Consider the following 19,902-nt stretch of genomic DNA (forward strand, 5'->3'; position numbering starts at 1 on the left):
AGGTCCTTGTTCAGACATTTCCTGTTATAGGGAAACAATGCTCTGTTCCTGTCTCCCCGTTGTGGATCTGTTGTCTCCTTGTCACACAAGCTTCCGATGGAATCTATACGTGACACATTTTAATGGCATGATCCACTGTTGTCACCACCAGCAAACCATTCCTGAGGAATGCCATTATTAGTGCGCATGCATGTAGGAAGTAGCTGCGAAGAGGCTGGATTTCAACTAGAAGGAAATAACAAATAAATGTAATCTGGTTACATTAACTTGCCAATTCTCTTTAGCATTTTCTAACATTGTATCCATTGTTACAAAGACTTATGTATTTCCTATGCCACTAAGCTTCATCTAAAGGCCATAATGAAAGAATATTCGTTCAGAAGAGAAAATAGGCTAAAAAAAACTTTCAATTTTGGCCAATAACACAAAACAAATGTGGAAGAATGGCTATGCCACTCTTTTTTTTTTTTTTTACAAATAGAAAACACAAAGTGTAGGCATGTGTTTAATGCATGATGAATTTACATCAGTCTTGATCAAATTGAATAACCTTCTAGAAGCAGTAAAGAACTGCATGCATTCATAAGTTAAAATAATTTGCTGCTCTGACTTTTGAGTCATAAAATCATAGTTGCAAACAGTGCCATTGGATGATGAAAAAGCAGACGTTGACTGGTAAGTTAATTTTTTCATTATTTAAATGAATTGTTGAATTCATCAGCCATTTGTGGATGAGAAATATTTATGGTATGTCTATGGGTACTTTTATTGATCTCCAGGTATTAGCTTCTCCAGCTTCTCTTTCAGCTTTTTGAAAGAAGGACGTTTTCCCGGATCATCATCCCAGCAGCTCCTCATTAAGCTGTAAATTATATGTGGACAATTTGCAGGGGCCTCCATACGGTATCCATTGCAAATCTTCTCATAAACCTCTTTTACCGTCTATAAAAGAAAACAAAAATTGTTGAAGCAATTTTAAAGGTTTTTTTTGGGGGGGGGGGGATAACAAACATATAATACTTACTGTGTGCAGTGCTTTTGCACAAAGCAGGCTGGATCTTCCTCTTCTCAGGTCCCCCGCAGGCTCTCCTGGTCCCTCCCTCCAGTCAGGTACCCCCACAGCAAGCAGCTTGCTATGGGGGCACCCGCTGCTCCGTGTGTCGATTCATTCCGTGTGCCCCCTCTCTCTCCTCATTGGCTGTGATTGACAGCAGTGGGAGCCAATGGCTCTCACTGGCTATCTCAGCCAATGAGGAGGCAGAGACCTTACAGCTTAGGCTGTTGTGCACATCGATGGATCGTGATGGGGCTCAGGTAAGTAATGAGGGAGCTGGGGGCACTGCTGCACACAGAAGGTTTTTTTTACCTTCATGCATAGAATGCATGAAGGTAAAAACCTTGAGCCTTTACAACCAGTTTAAGGGTTCACTTTTTCATTATACCAAAACAGTAAAAGCATAATTACCAATCTAGGGTAAGGTGCTCGCCCATAAGAATAAACTTCCCACAATAAGATTCCATAACTCCACACATCTGACCGAGATGAGAATTTCTGAAAGTTATGAGAAAGAAAAATCAATGTAACAGTAATTTAATTTCAGTTCAATTTCAACAGATTAATTAAATGAACTAAAAGTGCACAGCAAAAAATACAGATGGCTGAGAACAGATGTAAAGATTAGAAGAAAGAAATGACTCCTCACATTTTGTAGCAGTGCTTCTGGAGCAGTCCATTTGATAGGAATACGACTGCTTTGGTCCTTTTGCAGTAACTTAGACTGAGAAAGCCCAAAGTCACTGACTTTTGCGATACCCTGCTCTGATATCAAAATGTTCCGTGCAGCCAAATCACGATGTACAAGCCGCTTTTCTTCCAAATATTCCATACCTTGAGCCACATCCCTAAGTTTTTCAAATAAAACAGTGAGATGTTAAATAGGCAAGTAACTATTTTTAAAGTATTACAACTAGTATTTGGATGAATATGGTCAATAAGGTAAATATCAACAATAAATAACTTGTGGCATTAAATGGACAAAGAATAACAACTGAGGCAGGTTCTCCACACGATTAATGATATTAAAGAATAACAACTGAAGCAGGTTCTACACACAATTAAAGATATTACTTCAGTTGGGTAACCATGGCTGGGGAAGTTCAAGTAAGTTCTAGAAAGGCAATCATCATATATAGTGTAGCCTTTGAGTATTAGAAATCATACCCTAGCCCTTACAGCTAGTATCAGCAAGTATCCTGCCCATAAGGTAAATGTCAGTAATAAATGGCTTGTGGCATGAAATAGACAAAGAATAACAACTGAAGCAGGTTCTCCACATTACTAAAGTAATGATTTTGCTTCAGTTGGGTAACCATGGCTGGAGAAGTCCTAGTCAGTTCTAGAAAGGCACTTATCACATATAGTGGAGCCTCCAAAGAAATCATACCCTCTCAGTGAGGCTGGTTACTGCAAAAGAAATGTTAAACTTCCAAATGTGGTATATATGTACATAACTCACAACCATGTTGTGTATTTTACCCCGTACTAACTTTCTTTGCACACAACACTAATCACACTCTGACGTACACACATTCCTTCATTTCCTGGAATTTTCCCGTCTACATGCATGCATTGTATTGCTTAGTTGCACCTTTGTTTCCTTTAAAGTAGACTTGTGAAATTGCTTTCTTTTTTACGTAAGCATCTGTATAAAATCCAAATGCTCCATAATAAACTTTAGAACAGCTTCGGAAGCAGGTCCAGTGTATGTGTGTCTGTTCACTCACTGCAGCAATACAGATCGGATCAATTAGGAGCCGATAGTCAATTATTTTACAGAATTTTGCTATGAATAACTATATTTCGCAAAATTAGCACAGACCTTGACAATACAAAACTCTTTGTTATCACAGAAAATTAAGGAGTCAGAGCTTCACAAGTTTGCTTTGAATCTAAGATCCAGCTAAAAAAGTTAGATGCCAGTTTTTTTTTTTTAGCATAGTATGGGTTGTCAGCGCCCAGGGCAAGGCAACTTTTGATTGATAAGCTTCAAGCAATGTGATTTGCTGCACAACAATCATGGCAAAACCACACCATGTTTTAGGTGCCATTGAAAATAATGGTCACAATCCCCCCTCTCACTCCCTCGCTTCCCCCCTCCCTTCCCCATTACATGTCCCTGCGCCCGCACATAGCCCACACAAAGGGGTGTTCTGGGCGCCAGGGATCTGCCCCCTGCAGTGCGGTTCGCACCTCTCCTCAGCTGGATGCCAAGGAGTTGGCCACCCCGCTGTGCCTGCACGTGGATTCCCCACGTGCAAGCCATTTGGGTGTCTCCGCACGCCCCCTCCCCTTGTCTCGGCGGGCACAGCGCAGCCCTGAGGTTCCCGTGCTCTGCGTCCGCCGGAGACAAAGGCCGAGCTCCCTGTCCGCAGCCAGAGTGAGGAGGCTGGGCTTGTTGCCCTGGAAACCCAAACGCCAGGCTGGCCGTTGCCGGGGCAACCAGGAAGTGTCCTGCTCCGGCAATAAAGAGACCGTAGCAGGATCCGAGGTGTTAGTTTGTCCCCTGCTCGGGGCAGAGTGTTGTGAGGGGTCTGAGTTGCGGCCAGACCCCACAGTCAAGACCCTGCAAGCCTGTCTACTGAGCACCCCTGCACCCTGCCCGCTGCTGGGTGCCCCTGGAAGCTGTCGCTGAGTGTCCCTGAAAGCTGTCCATTGCTGAGTGTCCCTGGAAGCTGTCCGTTGCTGAGTGTCCCTGGAAGCTGCCCGTTGCTGAGTGTCCCTGGAATCTGACCGCTGGGAGTGTCCCTGGAAGCTGTCCATTGCTTAGTGTCCCTGGAAGCTGTCCGTTTCTGAGTGTCCCTGGAAGCTGACCGCTGTGAGTGTCCCTGCACACTGCCTGCTACTGAGTGTCCCTGGAAGCTGTCCATTGCTGAGTGTCCCTGGAAGCTGTCCGTTGTTGAGTATCCCTGGAAGCTGACCGCTGGGAGTGTCCCTGGAAGCTGTCCGTTGCTGAGTGTCCCTGGAAGCTGTCCGTTGTTGAGTGTCCCTGGAAGCTGACCGCCGGGAGTGTCCCTGGAAGCTGTTCGTTGCTGAGTGTCCCTGGAAGCTGTCCTTTGCTGAGTGTCCCTGCACACTGCCTGCTACTGAGTGTCTGCACGCTGACTGCTGCTGAGTGTCCCTGGAAGCTGTCCATTGCTGAGTGTCCCTGGAAGCTAACCGCTGGGAGTGTCCCTGGAAGCTGTCCGTTGCTGAGTGTCCCTGCACATTGCCTGCTACTGAGTGTCTCTGCACGCTGACTGCTGCTGAGTGTCCCTGGAAGCTGTCCGTTGCTGAGTGTCCCTGGAAGCTGTCCGTTGCTGAGTGTCCCTGGAAGCTGTCCATTGCTGAGTGTCCCTGGAAGCTGTCTGTTGCTGAGTGTCCCTGCACACTGCCTGCTACTGAGTGTCTGCACGCTGACTGCTGCTGAGTGTCCCGGGAAGCTGTCCGTTGCTGAGTGTCCCTGTAAGCTGTCTGTTGCTGAGTGTCCCTGCACACTGCCTGCTACTGAGTGTCTGCACGCTGACTGCTGCTGAGTGTCCCTGGAAGCTGTCCGTTGCTGAGTGTCCCTGGAAGCTGTCCATTGCTGAGTGTCCCTGGAAGCTGACCACTGGGAGTGTCCCTGGAAGCTGTCCGTTGCTGAGTGTCCCTGGAAGCTGTCTGTTGCTGAGTGTCCCTGCACACTGCCTGCTACTGAGTGTCTGCATGCTGACTGCTGCTGAGTGTCCCTGGAAGCTGTCCGTTGCTGAGTGTCCCTGGAAGCTGACCACTGGGAGTGTCCCTGGAAGCTGTCCATTGCTGAGTGTCCCTGGAAGCTGTCTGTTGCTGAGTGTCCTTGCACACTGCCTGCTACTGAGTGTCTGCACGCTGACTGCTGCTGAGTGTCCCTGGAAGCTGTCCATTGCTGAGTGTCCCTGGAACCTGTCTGTTGCTGAGTGTCCCTGGAAGCTGCTGAGTGACCCTGCACGCTGTCCGCTGCTGAGTGCCCCTGGAAGCTGCCGCTGAGTGTTCCTGCACTCTGTCTGCTGTGAGTGTCCCTGGAAGCTGACCGCTGTGAGTGTCCCTGCACACTGCCTGCTACGGAGTGTCCCTGCACGCTGTCCGCTGCTGTGTGCCCCTGGAAGTTGCCGCTGAGGGTCCCTGCACGCTGCCTGCTGTAAGTGTCCCTGGAAGCTGCCGCTGAGTGTCCCTGCACGCTGCCTGCTGTGAGTGTCCCTGGAAGCTGCCGCTGAGTATCCCTGCACGCTGCCTGCTGTGAGTGTCCCTGGAAGCTGCTGAGTGTCCTTGCACGCTGTCCACTGCTGAGTGTCCCTGCACGCTGTACGCTGCTTAGTGTCCCTGGAAGCTGCTGCTGAGTGACCCTGCACGCTGCCCGCTGCTGAGAGTCCCTGCACGCTGTCCGCTGCTGAGTGCCCCTGGAAGCTGCCGCTGAGGGTCCCTGCACGCTGCCTGCTGTGAGTGTCCCTGGAAGCTGCCCGCTGCTGAGTGTCCCTAGAAGATGTCTGCCGTGAGTGTCCCTACAAACCGCATGTTGCGGAGTGCCCCTGCAGTCCCCTACTGGGTGCCCAAATTATCATTGCCTGAACTCCCCCTGCTATGTGCCCGGATTATCCTTGCCTGAACTGCCCCTATCGTGTGCCGGAACTATCTTTGCCTGAACTGCCCCTGCTGTGTGCTCGGATTATCCCTGCCTGAACTGCCCCTCTGTGTGTCCGGACTATTTTTGCCTGACTTGCCCCCTGTTGTGTGCCTGGACTACCTTGCCTGAACTGCCCCTGCTGTGTGCTCGGACTATTTTTGCCTGACTTGCCCCTAATTGTGTGCTTGGACTACCTTGGCCTGAACTGCCCCCCTATTGTGTGCCCGGACTACCTTGGCCTGAACTGCCCCCTGCTGTGGGCCCGGATGATCTTTGCCTGAACTGTCCCTCTGTTGTGTGCCCCGGACGTTACCCTTGTTACCCCGATCAAGTGTCCCACATCCCTCAATAAAAAAACCTTGTGTGCCCACTGCTCTCCTTGTGCGTTCTGTCCTGCCCACACCTCCGTCACAGACTCAAATTTGCATTGAAGTCAGTGGGAGGCAGTGTGTGAACCCAGGCACCAGGATGCAATTCCTAGTCAACATGGCAACCTGGCACCTGGGATTTGTCGAGTCTGCTTTAAGTAATATTCAGTTGTACACAGGACCACTTAAAACATATTTTCTCTGTCAATTATACAAATTGGTCAAACCAAAATGTCTATCCAGCATGCATTTTTTCTGGAAAATGTAGAGTGTGGACTTTATAGGCACGTAACCTCACAACCAACATTTGTTAAAAATACTTTATTTATTACAATCTTAATAGTTAAACACAAGAGAAGAGGTTTATACATTTTTGCATAACAGTGAATGGCTCCACATTACTAATCATAATAGCACCAAATCATATTTGAATCAAAAGTAGCAATGGAAAAGGTAACCCCATAGGTACTTTCAAGTTTGGTACCAATGTGGTGCCAATATTTAAAAAGGGGTCAAAATCTTTACCAAGTAATTATAGACCTGTTAGTTTAACTTCTATACTTGGGAAGATACTGAAGAGTTTAAAAAAAGACCACATAGATGAATTTCTGCTGAAAAATAATATTTTAAGCAACAGACAGCATGGATTCATGAAAGACAGAAGTTGTGAAACAAATCTGATTTCTTTTTATGAGGAGGTGAGCAAAACCTTGGAAAGAGGTGTGGCGTTGGACGTGGTATACTTGGATTTTGCAAAAGCATTTGACACAGTTCCCCACACATGGCTAAAAGATTGTATTCAAACCTATGTAAATTTGATTATAAATGCCGCATCGGCTACCAGTTTGGGATGAATAATTGGTCCAGTAAGGGGATATCCAGATTCCAGTAAATAGATTGCTCGACATGTTTTGCGACAATAGGCGCTAAGTAGGTGCATTTGGTAAGGAAACAAACATACAGCTTTGATCATTGGACACAAAGACAATAGCCAATCATGTGTCAATGTGTCAATACAGAATACAACCAAGTGACAGTAGAAAAGGGTACAGAACAGTTGGACCGCCTGGCCTATGTATCTGGATATGGAGGATATCAGGTGGCTGTAAAGGGCACCATAAAAAAAAAAATAAGAACATGAGTATGCCTGAAATATGTAATATATATATGTACATATACACACACAGTTAGGTCCATATATATTCACCTGTATATATAATTAAATATACAGAAAAAGTATGGCCATACTTTTTCCTGTATATTTAATTATATATACAGGTGGATTTATACAGTTAGGTCCATATATATTAGGACACAGGCACACTTTTCATACTTTTGGCTCTGTATGCCACCAGAATAAATTAAAATGAAACAATCCAAATGAATTTGAAGTACAGACTTTCACCTTTAATTCAAGGGGTTGAACATAAATATCAAGTACAAATTTTAGGAACTGCGTCCATTTTTATACACAGTCCCTCCATGTTCAGGGACTGAAATGTAATTGGACAAATTAATATAACCTTAAATAAAATATTCATTTTTAATATTTTGTTGAGAATCCTTTACTGACAATGACTGGGTCTGGAACCCATGGACATTACCAAAGACTGGGGTTCCTCCTTTCTGATGCTTTGCCAGGCTCTAACTGCAGCTGTCTTTATTTGTTCTTTGTTTGTGGGTCTTTCTGCCTTTAGTTTTGCCTTCAGCAAGTGAAATGCATGCTCAATTGGGTTGAGATCAGGTGATTGACTCAGCCATTGCAGAATATTCCACATATTTTCCTTCAAAAGCTCCTGGGTTGTTTTTGCAGTGTGTTTGGATCATTGTCCATCTGTACTGTGAAGCGCTGTCCAATCAACTTTGCTGCATTCGGCTGAATCTGGGCTGACAGTATATCTCTAAACACAGCAGAATTCATCTGGATGCTTCTGTCTTCTGTCACATCATCAATAAACACCAATGACCCAGTGCCACTGGAAGCCATGCATGCCCATGCCATCACACTGCCTCCACCATGTTTTACAGATGATGTTGCGTGCTTTGCATTATGAACTGTTCCAAGCCTTCCCCACACTTTTTTCTTCCAGTCATTCTGGTACAGATTAATCTTAGTTTCATCCATCCAAAGAATGCTTTTCCCAGAACTGGTCCGGCTTTTTTAGATGTTTTTTGGACCTAACTGTATATGCAGAAAGGTCCATATATATTTGGACACAGGCACAATTTTAGTTTTTTCAGGTATTTATCAAAACCTATTCAAGCTATAGTATAATGGATATGGGCTGAAAGTGCACACTCTTAGGTTTAATTTGAGGGCGTGTACATCCAAATTGGAGGAAGGGTTTATGAATTACATCTCATAAGAGTAACCACCCCCCCTTTTTCAAGGAACCAAAAGTAATTGGACAATTGAATCAAAAGCTGTTTCATGGCCAGGTGTGGGCTACACCTTCATTATTTTTTCATCTAACAATTAAGCAGGTAAAAGGTCTGGAGTTGATTCTAAGTGTGGTATTTGCATTTCAAATCTATTGCTGTGAACCTACATCATGTGTTCAAAGGAGCTGTCCAGGCAAGTGAAACAGGCCATTGTAAGGCTTCAAAAATGAAACAAAACCATCAGAGAGATAGCAGCAACATCAGGAGTGGCCAAATCAACAGTTTGGTACAGTCTAAGGACAAAAGAACACACTGGTGAGCTCAGCAACATAAAAAGGCATGGACGTCCATGAAGAAAACTGTGGTGGATGATCACAGGATCCTCTCTATGGTAAAGAAAACCCATTCACACATCCAGACAAGTGAAGACACAGGAGGTGGGTGTATTATTGTCAAAGTCTACAACCAAGAGAAGACTTCACTACAGCAAATACTGAGGGTTCACCAGAAGGTGCAAACCATTCATAAGCCTGAAAATTAGAAAAGCTAGATTAGACTTTGCCAAAAAACATCTAAAAAAGTCAGACCAGTTCTGGAAAAGCATTTTTTGGACAGATGAAACTAAGATTAATCTGTACCAGAATGACTGGAATAAAAAAGTGTGAAGAAGGCTTGGAACAGCTCAAGATCCAAAGCACACAACGTCATCTGTAAAACATAGTGGAGGCAGTGTGATGGCATGGGCATGCATGGCTTCCAGTGGCACTGGGTCATTGGTGTTTATTGATGATGTAACAGAAGACAGAAGCAGCCGGATGAATTCTGCAATGGCTAGAGATTTACTGTCAGTCAAGATTCAGCCAAATGCAGAAAAAGTTGATAGGATGGCACTTCATAGTACAAATGGACAATGATCCAAAACACACTCAGGAGCTTCTGAAGGAAAAGAAGTGGAATACTCTGCAGACAGTTGGCAACTTCTACGCACTGTGTGCGTCAGCATCCTGTGGCCATATACACACACACAGTGATGTTCAAAATAATAGCAGTCAGACATCACTAACCTGATCAATCACTGTTTTTGGTAGAAATTATATTTCTACATGGCAAATAATTTACTAGCAGGTGTAGTAGAGTAATAGAAATCCAACAGACCCAACAGTCATGACATGCATGCTGCTGATTCTGTGTAATTGAATCACTAATTGAAAGGGGCATGTTCAAAATAATAGCAGTGTGGAGTTTTATTAGTGAGGTCATTCATTCTTTGAAAAACAGGTGGCAATTATTGCCCTTATTTAAGGAAGGAAGGCAGCAAATGTTGTACATGCTGGTTACAGTGCATTTCTCTCTGAAATTCTGAGGAAATGGGTTGTTCCAGATATTGTTCAGAAGAACAGCGTACCTTGATTAAAAAGTTGATTGGAGAGGGGAAAACATATAAAGAAGTGCAGAAAATGATAGGCTGCTCAGCTAAAATGATCGCAAATGCTTTAAAATGGCAACCAAAATATGAAAGACATGGAAGAAAGAGAAAAACTACCATTCAAATGGATAGAAGAATAGCCAAAATGGCAAGGACTCAGCCAACAATCAGCTCCAGGAAGATCAAAGAAGGTCTAAAGTTACCTGTGAGTACTGTTACAATTAGAAGACGCCAAGCCGATGTAAAGCCAAGCTATCTGCAAGAAGCCCCCGCAAAGTCCCACTGTTGAAAAAAAGACATGCTGAAGAGGTTACAATTTGCCAAAGAGCACATTGATTGGGCTAAAGAGAAATGGCGCAACATTTTGTGGACTGATGAAAGTAAGATTGTTCTTTTTGGGTCTAGTGGCCGAAGACAGTTTGTCAGACGACCCCCAAACACTGAATTCAAGCCATAGTACGCTGTGAAGACAGTGAAGCATGGTTGCGCAAGCATCATGATATGGGGATGTTTCTCATACTACGGTGTTGGGTCTATTTATCGCATATCAGGGATCATGGATCAGTTTGAATACATCAGAATACTTGAAGAGGTTATGCTGAAGAGGAAATGCCCTTGAAATGGGTGTTCCAACAAGACAACGACTCCAAACACACCAGTAAACGTGCAACATCTTGGTTCCAGACCAACAAGATTGACGTTATGGAGTGACCAGCCCAATCCCCGGATCTTAATCCAATAGAAAACATGTGGGGTGACATCAAAAATGCAGTTTCTGAGGCAAAACCAAGAAAAAGAGAAGAACTGTGGAATGTAGTCCAATCATCCTGGGCTGGAATACCTGTTCACAGGTGCCAGAAGTTGGTTGACGCCATGCAACACAGATGTACAGCAGTTCTCAGAAACAGTGCTTATACAACTAAATATTAATTAAGTGCTTCAAAGGAAAGTAAAATCTTCAAACATTTTTCAGTTTATATAGTGAATGTTTGAGTTTGTAAAGAAGAATACAAACACTGCTATTTTTTTGAACAGTCTAATATTCACATTTCTTCAATTTTTTTAGAGGAACAACACAAATTTGATATATTTTTCTTCATGTATTAATTTGGAATAGAATGTGTTGTGTTCCCAATGCATTTGTGTGTATGGAAATAAAAGCTATTAGAAGGATTTTGAGCTATATTCACTTTTTTCAACAAACTATTATTTTGAACACAACTGTATATATAACTGTTTATATATACCTACTCAAGTTCTTATTTTGTTTTTTTATGGTGACCTTTACAGCCTCCTGATAGCCTCTATATCCAGATACATAGGCCTGGTGGTCCAAATGTTCTCTGAACTTTTCTACTATCACTTGGTTGTATTCTTTATTGACACATTTGTAAGTAATAATACCACTTTTCAATATCTTGTTATGATTGGCTATTGTCTCTATGTTCAATGATCAAAGCTGTATGTCTGTTTCCTTACCAGATGCACCTACTTAGCTCCCGAGGAAGCAACTTATTGACGTGAAACATGTTGAGCAATCAATTTACTGGAATTAGGATATTACCCTTACTGGACCAATTATTCATCTTAAACTGGTAGCCCATGCGGCATTTATAATTACATTTATAATTAACTATGGGGGTAATTTTTTCCAATGCTACTTTTGATTCAACTATGATGTGGAGCCATTCACTGTTATGCATAATTGTATATACCTCACCTCTTGTTTTTAATTAATAAGATTGTAATAAAGAAAGTATTTTTAACAAATGTTGGTTTTGAGGTTACGTGCCTACAAAGTACATACATTTTTCTGGAATATATTGATTATAAGACGTGGCACATATTCAGTGGTGTTGGTTCCCTAGTACCGCCCTATGGTAACAACTTCATTAACTGTTTGGAATTTGCAGTATGCATTTTAAATACACTTCATATGCCAAATATATATTAAATGTATCAGCAACTCACAAACTAAAAAAGATAAGCTGCTGCGGTGACACTGAAAGACGACCTCTTGATTGGAGATAACTTACAAGGTTTCCCTTAAAGGAAAAACAAGTTAATAAAGACTGTGACTTGACACTGGTAGGTGGTTCTTCAGCTGGCAATGGGATGGTGTGTAATTTACTTACCTTACTCATAAATTCCATCACAATATATAGTCCATTGTGGAGGACAACTCCCAGCAGATTTACAAGGTTCTTATGTTTAAGTTTCCTTAAGAGACAATGAATTTACTATTATAATATAGTTCACAAATGTTTCATTTTGGAGCTGATTCTAGAGTTTATCCAGAACTAACTAAGATTGTGGGCTTTTTCCCAGGCATCACCTCAAACAGTTTTTTTCCTTTGCTTTCATAAGTGGACACCATTACTAATAACTAGAAGCTAGCCATTAGAGATGAGCGAATCGAACCAGGCGAAGTGGAATTCGTTTCGAATTTCAGGAAAAATTCGATTCGCGGCGAATCCGAATATTAGCATACTTCGGGTGCGCGAATCGGATTTTTCCCGATCAGCCGGCAAAAGTGTCCCTGCAGAGAGCTACGCTATTTCTGACAGTTCTCTGACAGTTCCTTCACATGTACAGCGGTTGAAACATTGTATCTATTTGTTTCCATTTAGGATACAGATGTTTTTATTCGGAAATAGATACAATGTTTCAACCGCTGTAAATGTGAAGGAACTGTCAGAGAACTGTCAGAAATAGCGGAGCTCTCTGCAGATACACTTTTTGCTGTACTGGAATACTTCTTCTTTTCATTCTTCTTTTCATTCTTCTCATTCTTCTTTTCTTCTTCATGAAAAGAAGAATGAGAAGAAGAATGAAAAGAGGAATGAAAAGAAGAATGAGAAGAATGAAAAGAAGAAGAAGAATGAAAAGAAGAAGAAGAATGAAAAGAAGAATGAAAAGAAGAATGAGAAGAAGAATAAGAAGAATGAGAAGAATGAAAAGAAGAATGAAAAGAAGAATGAAAAGAAGAAGAAGAAGAATGAAAAGAAGAAGAAGGAGAATGAAAAGAAGAATGAAAAGAAGAAGAAGAATGAAAAGAAGAATGAGAAGAAGAATGAAAAGAAGAATGAAAAGAAGAATGAGAAGAATGAAAAGAAGAATGAAAAGAAGAAGAAGAATGAAAAGAAGAATGAGAAGAAGAATGAAAAGAAGAATGAGAAGAAGAATGAAAAGAAGAATGAAAAGAAGAATGAGAAGAATGAAAAGAAGAATGAAAAGAAGAAGAAGAATGAAAAGAAGAATGAGAAGAAGAATGAGAAGAATGAAAAGAAGAATGAAAAGAAGAAGAAGAAGAAGAATGAAAAGAAGAAGAAGAATGAAAAGAAGAATGAAAAGAAGAAGAAGAAGAATCTTTTCATTCTTCTCATTCTTCTTTTCATTCTTCTTTTCATTCTTCTTCTTCTTCTTTTCATTCTTCTTCTTCTTTTCATTCTTCTTTTCATTCTTCTTCTTTTCATTCTTCTTCTTCTTCTGAGGATGAGGATGAGGATGAAGAAGAAGTAGGATGAAAATAAGAAGAATTCCAAGCCGGCAAAAAGTGTATCTGCAGAGCTCCTCTATTTCTGACAGTTCTCTGACATTCACATTTACAGCGGTTGAAACATTGTATCTATTTGTTTCCATTTATGGAAACAAATAGATACAATGTTTCAACCGCTGTATGGAGTGAATGTCAGAGAACTGTCAGAAATAGCGGAGCTCTGCAGATACACTTAGCGGAGCTCTGCAGATACACTTTTTGCCGGCTTGGAATTCTTCTTATTTTCATCCTACTTCTTCTTCTTCTTCTTCTTCATCCTCATCCTCAGAAGAAGAAGAGGATGAGGATGAAGAAGAAGAAGAAGAGGAAGAAGAAGTAGGATGAAAATAAGAAGAATTCCAAGCCGGCAAAAAGTGTATCTGCAGAGCTCCGCTAAGTGTATCTGCAGAGCTCCGCTATTTCTGACAGTTCTCTGACATTAACTCCATACAGCGGTTGAAACATTGTATCTATTTGTTTCCATTTATGGAAACAAATAGATACAATGTTTCAACCGCTGTATGGAGTGAATGTCAGAGAACTGTCAGAAATAGCGGAGCTCTGCAGATACACTTAGCGGAGCTCTGCAGATAGATACAGCGGTTGAAACATTGTATCTATTTGTTTCCATTTATGGAAACAAATAGATACAATGTTTCAACCGCTGTATGGAGTGAATGTCAGAGAACTGTCAGAAATAGCGGAGCTCTGCAGATACACTTAGCGGAGCTCTGCAGATACACTTTTTGCCGGCTTGGAATTCTTCTTATTTTCATCCTACTTCTTCTTCTTCTTCTTCATCCTCATCCTCATCCTCAGAAGAAGAAGAGGATGAGGATGAAGAAGAAGAAGAAGAATTCCAAGCCGGCAAAAAGTGTATCTGCAGAGCTCCGCTAAGTGTATCTGCAGAGCTCCGCTAAGAAATAGCGGAGCTCTGCAGATACACTTTTTGCCGGCTTGGAATTCTCCTTCTTCTCATCCTTCTTCTTCTTCTCATCCTTCTCCTTCTTCTCATCCTTCTCCTTCTTCTCATCCTTCTCCTTCTTCTCATCCTTCTTCTTCTTCTCATCCTTCTCCTTCTTCTCATCCTTCTCCTTCTTCTCATCCTTCTCCTTCTTCTCATCCTTCTTCTTCTTCTCATCCTTCTTCTTCTTCTCATCCTTCTTCTTCTTCTCATCCTTCTCCTTCTTCTCATCATCCTTCTTCTTCTTCTCATCCTTCTCCTTCTTCTCATCCTTCTTCTTCTCATCCTTCTCCTTCTTCTCATCCTTCTTCTCATCCTTCTCCTTCTTCTCATCCTTCTTCTTATCCTTCTCCTTCTTCTCATCCTTCTTCTCATCCTTCTCCTTCTTCTCATCCTTCTCATCCTTCTTCTCATCCTTCTCCTTCTCCTTCTTCTCATCCTTCTCCTTCTCCTCATCCTTCTCCTTCTCCTCATCCTTCTCCTTCTTCTCATCCTTCTCCTTCTTCTCATCCTTCTCCTTCTCCTTCTTCTTCTCCTTCTTCTCATCCTTCTCCTTCTCCTTCCTCATCTCCAAGGGCATTTAAATTAAAGGTACAGTGTTCTGCACTAATATAAAGGCTCTCTGAAGCCTAGAAACCCTTTTTATAAGTTAAATTCGCAGCGAATAAATTCGCATCGAATCAAATTTTTTGAATAATTCGCTCATCTCTACTAGCCATATATTGACCAGAGAAAATTATGCATCTTAACTTCTGTAGAGTCAAGTGCAAGTAACGTTTGAATTGCTTCTGAATTAACTAAACCATAACTCCATTTCTAGGAACATACAGTACTGTGCAAACATTTTAGCAGGTGTGAAGAATTGATGTAAACTAAGAATGCTTTAAAAAAAAAAATATTTTAATAGTTTTTTTTCATTAATTTACAAAATGCAAAGTGAGCAAACAGAAGAAAAATATAAATCAATATTTGGTGTGAATACCCTTTAGCTTCAAATCAGCATCAATTCTTACACACTTTGTAAACTTGCACAACATCAGGGATTTTGTATGGTTAAAGTCAGGTGTATGATTAACTGATTATACCAAGCAGGTGCTAATGATAATCAATTTCATAGGTAGGCTGAAACACAGTCATTAAATTAAACAGAAACAGCTGTGCAGGAGGTTTAAAACTGGATGAGAAACTGCCAAACTTTGCTACTAAGATGAGGTTGTACAAAGACAGTTTCATGTGACAGTTCATACACCACGGCAAGACTGAGCAGAGCAATAAAACACAAGGTAGTTATACTGCATCAGCAAGGTCTTTCCCAGGCATATATTTCAAAGTAGACTGGGGTTTCAAGGTGTGCTGATCAAGATCTTTTAAAGAAGCACAAAGAAAAGGGCAACGTTGAGGACCATTGTTGCAGTGGTCGGCCAAGGAAACTTGTTGCAGCAGATGAAAGACACATCATGCTTACTTCCCTTCAACACTGGACCATCAGCACAGAACTAGCAGAAACCAATAGGACCCAGGTCCACCCATCACATCTACTGTCCGGAGAAGTCAGGCCAGAAGTTATTTTCATTGAAGAATTGTGGCCAAAAAGCCATACTCCTGACATGGAAAGAGTTGAGCTAAGCAACTCAAGTATGCACAAAAACATAGGAACTGGGGTGCAGCAAAATGGCAGCAGGTGCTCTGAACTGATGAGTCAGAATTCTAAAGAACAAGGAGTTCTGAAAGTGATGGTCTGGCCCCCACAGAGCGCTGATCTCAACATCATTGAGTCTGTCTGGGATTATATGAACAGACCGATGAATTTGAGGCAGCCTACATCCACAAAAGATCTTTGGTTAGTTTTCCAAGATGTTCAGAACACATGACTGGGCCATTAATATTCTTGGCTATGTTCTCTTTCAGAGAGACAGGGTAAATAGGAAAGGTGGTGGTGTCTGTCTGTATGTGAGAAGTGATCTCAGAGCGAGTGTGAAAGAGGACCTAGTTGATGGATAGTGTGATGAGGCTGAAGTATTGGGTGGAACTGCACATGGGGGTGCGTACTACAAAGGAAATCATTGGAGTTTGTTATAGGCCTCCCAGTGTTAATAAGGAGGTGGAGATTCAGCTCCTTGCACAGAAAAGGCTGCAAGGGCTGGGACAGTGATAATAATGGGGGATTTAACTACCCGGAATCTGACTGGAGTAATGGTACTGCAGGAACAGTTAAAGGGCAAGGATTTTTAAACCTACTACAGGACAATTTTATGGTACAGTTCATAGAGGCCCCAACTAGGAATGATGCTCCTTACAGATATTTTTTTCAGAAATAGAAGTGTTAAGTTTATTTTTGTCAGTTATCAAAATGCACAGTAAATGAACAGAAGATAAATTCAAATCAAATCAATATATGGTGTGACCACTCTTTGTCTTCAGAACAGCATCAATCCTTCTAGGTACACTTGCTTACACACAGTTTGAAGGAACTCAGCAGATAGGTTTTTCTAGTTACATAGTTACATAGTTAGTCTGGCTGAAAAAAGTCCATCCAGTTCAACCATTAAAAGAAAAAAAAAAGTTATAATCCTACACTCAAAGTTGATCCAGAGCAAGGCAAAAAAAACAATATCTCCAACAAACTCTCACCAATACACCCCAAGAAAAGTCTCACTTTCACCCTTGAAAGTAAATAATCAAAAACCTTTTCTCTAATTATACTCAAACCCCTATCTCTAAATAACACCCACCTAAAATAAAACCTCTATAACCTTATACGTGTCTCACAAAAATCCAAAATCATAGCCCAAAATAATAGTGTCCAAAATATCAATGTCTTCCAAGATTCTACAGTGTGTCCAACTCAATTCACCAGTCCAGATCCTGTAAACCTCGAAAAAAATTAAACTAGATATAGTGTATTACCTTCAAATATCATTAAACAATAAATAAATTAGTAACCCGCGAATCATGCACAAAAATTATTATTAATCACTCGGTGTGCACTCCTGACAACGTGGAAAATCAAAACGCACAGACTTCTTACATTTCTAAATCTTAAATGTAAGAAGTCTAATACATTTGGTCTTATACCTCATATTATACAGTTGATGGATCTCTTCTTTACCTCCACGAGGAATTGGGGAAATTGAAAAGGGTACTACCTGCATGGTGGAAGCTGACAAGCAATTATATCCTGAAATGCTGTTTTTTTACTGCAAGAGGGTAATTGCCTTGAATCCCACTAGTGTGAGGTATCACTGAGTGTTCACTTCACCTTTGATGTGTATTGGAAGCTGACAAGCGAATACTATTTACATCCAGAAAAGCTTGTGATTCCAAGAGGGTAATTGCCTTTAATCCCACTAGTGTGAGGTGTCATGGAGTGCTCACTTCACTTTTGATGTGTTGAATTTCACTGAGTGTTTTGTGGATTTGTATTTATATAGAATTTTTTTTTTTTTTTTTGTGTGCGGTTTGATTTTCCAAGTTGTCAGAAGTGCACACCGAGTGATTAATAATAATTTTTGTGCATGATTCACGGGTCACTATTTATTTATTGTTTAATGATATTTGAAGGTAATACTATCTGTATATTACTATATTATATTATATAGTATATAATACTATTATAAAACTATAATATCTAGTTTCATTTTTCGAGGTTTACGGGATCTGGACTGGTGAAATGAGTTGGACACACTGTAGAATCTTGGAAGACATTGATATTTTGGACACTATTATTTTGGATTATAATTTGGGATTTTTGTGAGACACATTGAAGGCTAAAAAAACCCCCCCAGCAAAACATGATTCAATTTGCTCCTGCAGGGAACACAAATTCCTTCCTGATCCCCCGAGAGGCAATCGGATATTCTCTGGATCAACTTTACCTATAAATGTTAGTATCCAGATATATTCTGTGTATCCAAGAAAGAATCCAGGCCTTTTTTAACCACTTCCATACAGGGCACTTTTACCCTCTTCCTGCCCAGGCCAATTTTCAGGTTTCAGCGCTCTCACACTTTGAATGACAATTGCACGGTCATACAACATTGTACCCAAACTAAAATGTTATCATTTTCTTCACACAACTAGAGCTTTCTTTTGGTGGTATTTAATCACCGCTGGGGTTTTTATTTTTTGCTAAATTAACAAAAAAATTTTGAAAATAACCCAAATTAGTATTTATTATTTAGTCTGTAGGAAAGTTATAGAGTTCACAAACTATGGTATATATCTGAATATTGATCAATACTGAAGTTCTGATGGCCAATCTAATTTCTTGAAGTCCAAGAATGTCAGAACAGTACAGATATCCCCCAAATGACCCCTTTTTGCAAAGTAGACAGTCCAACGTTTTTCATAACAGGCATGGCGAGTTTTTTGAAGTTGTAATTTTTTTGTCATAATTTTTCAGAAATGAAGAAATAAAAAATAGATTTTCACTATTTGTTTTTTACATACTGTCACCAGTGCAGTACAGCGTCATCATATAACTGGCATGGCGGTGATCAGGGACACTGACTGGTTGAGAAAAATTTAGATTTTTTAAATGTTTTTAAATTTTTTTATTATTTTTTATTACATTTTTTTTTCTTTTTTTAAGATTTTTTTTCATATTTCACTATGACCAAAGTAGTATAATGTTACCATAGTAACATTGTACTACTTTGGGGAAGTGATCTATATATATTTTTTTTTTACACAATTTGCTTATAGCAAAGAATTACTTTGCTATAAGCAAGCATTTACCTAAATGAAATCGATTAATTCAGGATTTTTTTTTTCTTAACTGTGATTTGGCCACAGCTAATCACATGACACAGCTGGGCTGTGATTGGCCCAGCTTGTGCATGTGATTGCTGTGACCATTCACAGCTAGCCACACTTGTATACAATGGATGGCATGATAGGAAGCCATTCATTGTATACAACTGTCATGTGACCTGCTGTGATTGGTCACAGCAGGTCACATGGTACTGGCAACGGGACCGGTACACAGATCTGTCATCGGCCTTGTCCGAGGTACACGGCCGGTGACAGATCACGCCGCTGAGTGGCTCTGCTGGCATGCAAACTGCGCATGCCTGAAAGGACGCCATATGGCGTCCACCCGGAGGGACGAGGGTTTTTGCCGGCCACCATTTGGCCAAAGGCCGGGCGTGAACCAGTTAAAGCAATCCACTGAGCTGGCCAGAACCAACTCTTGAGGGAGTCTATTCCACATATTCACAGCTCTTACAGTCTGAAGAATTTAATTTGGAGATTAAATCTCTTTTCCTCCAGACATAAAGAGTGCCCCCTTGTCCTCTGTGATGAGCTTAAGGTGAATACTGTAACTCTACACCGAGTTTACTATATGATCCACTGATGTATTTATACATGTTGATCATATCCTCCCTTAATCTCCTCTTCTCAGGAAAGAATAAATTCAGTTCCTTTAATCTTTCTTCATAGCTGAGCTCCTCCATGCCTCTTATCAGTTTGGCTGATTCACCCTGAGGTCATCACAGAGGACAAGGGGGCTCTCTTTACATCTGAAGGAAAAGAAATTTAATCTCCAA

General features: G+C 41.2%; 1 protein-coding gene across 2 annotated transcripts in view; it reads right to left on the reverse strand.

The window, feature by feature from the left end:
- Positions 1-492: 492 nt before the first annotated feature.
- The window catches only part of MATK (megakaryocyte-associated tyrosine kinase), a 94,443-nt gene continuing 75,033 nt past the window's right edge, over positions 493-19,902 (reverse strand). Inside the window, exons 9-13 of one of the 2 annotated variants that reach the window (XM_089687460.1) lie at positions 11,987-12,071; positions 11,823-11,896; positions 1,704-1,902; positions 1,466-1,552; positions 493-942 (exon numbers count right to left, since the gene is read on the reverse strand). In XM_089687460.1, coding sequence (XP_089543586.1) covers positions 766-942; positions 1,466-1,552; positions 1,704-1,902; positions 11,823-11,896; positions 11,987-12,071 — 622 coding nt within the window. In that variant the 3' untranslated portion in view covers positions 493-765. The remainder of the gene's footprint in view (positions 943-1,465; positions 1,553-1,703; positions 1,903-11,822; positions 11,897-11,986; positions 12,072-19,902) is intronic. The other variant, XM_089687461.1, reaches the window with a different exon arrangement.

Source organism: Staurois parvus, unplaced genomic scaffold (genome assembly GCF_062004578.1).
Source record: "Staurois parvus isolate SC_StPar_1 unplaced genomic scaffold, SC_StPar_1.0 ptg000425l, whole genome shotgun sequence".
NCBI classification, from domain to species: Eukaryota; Metazoa; Chordata; class Amphibia; order Anura; family Ranidae; genus Staurois; species Staurois parvus.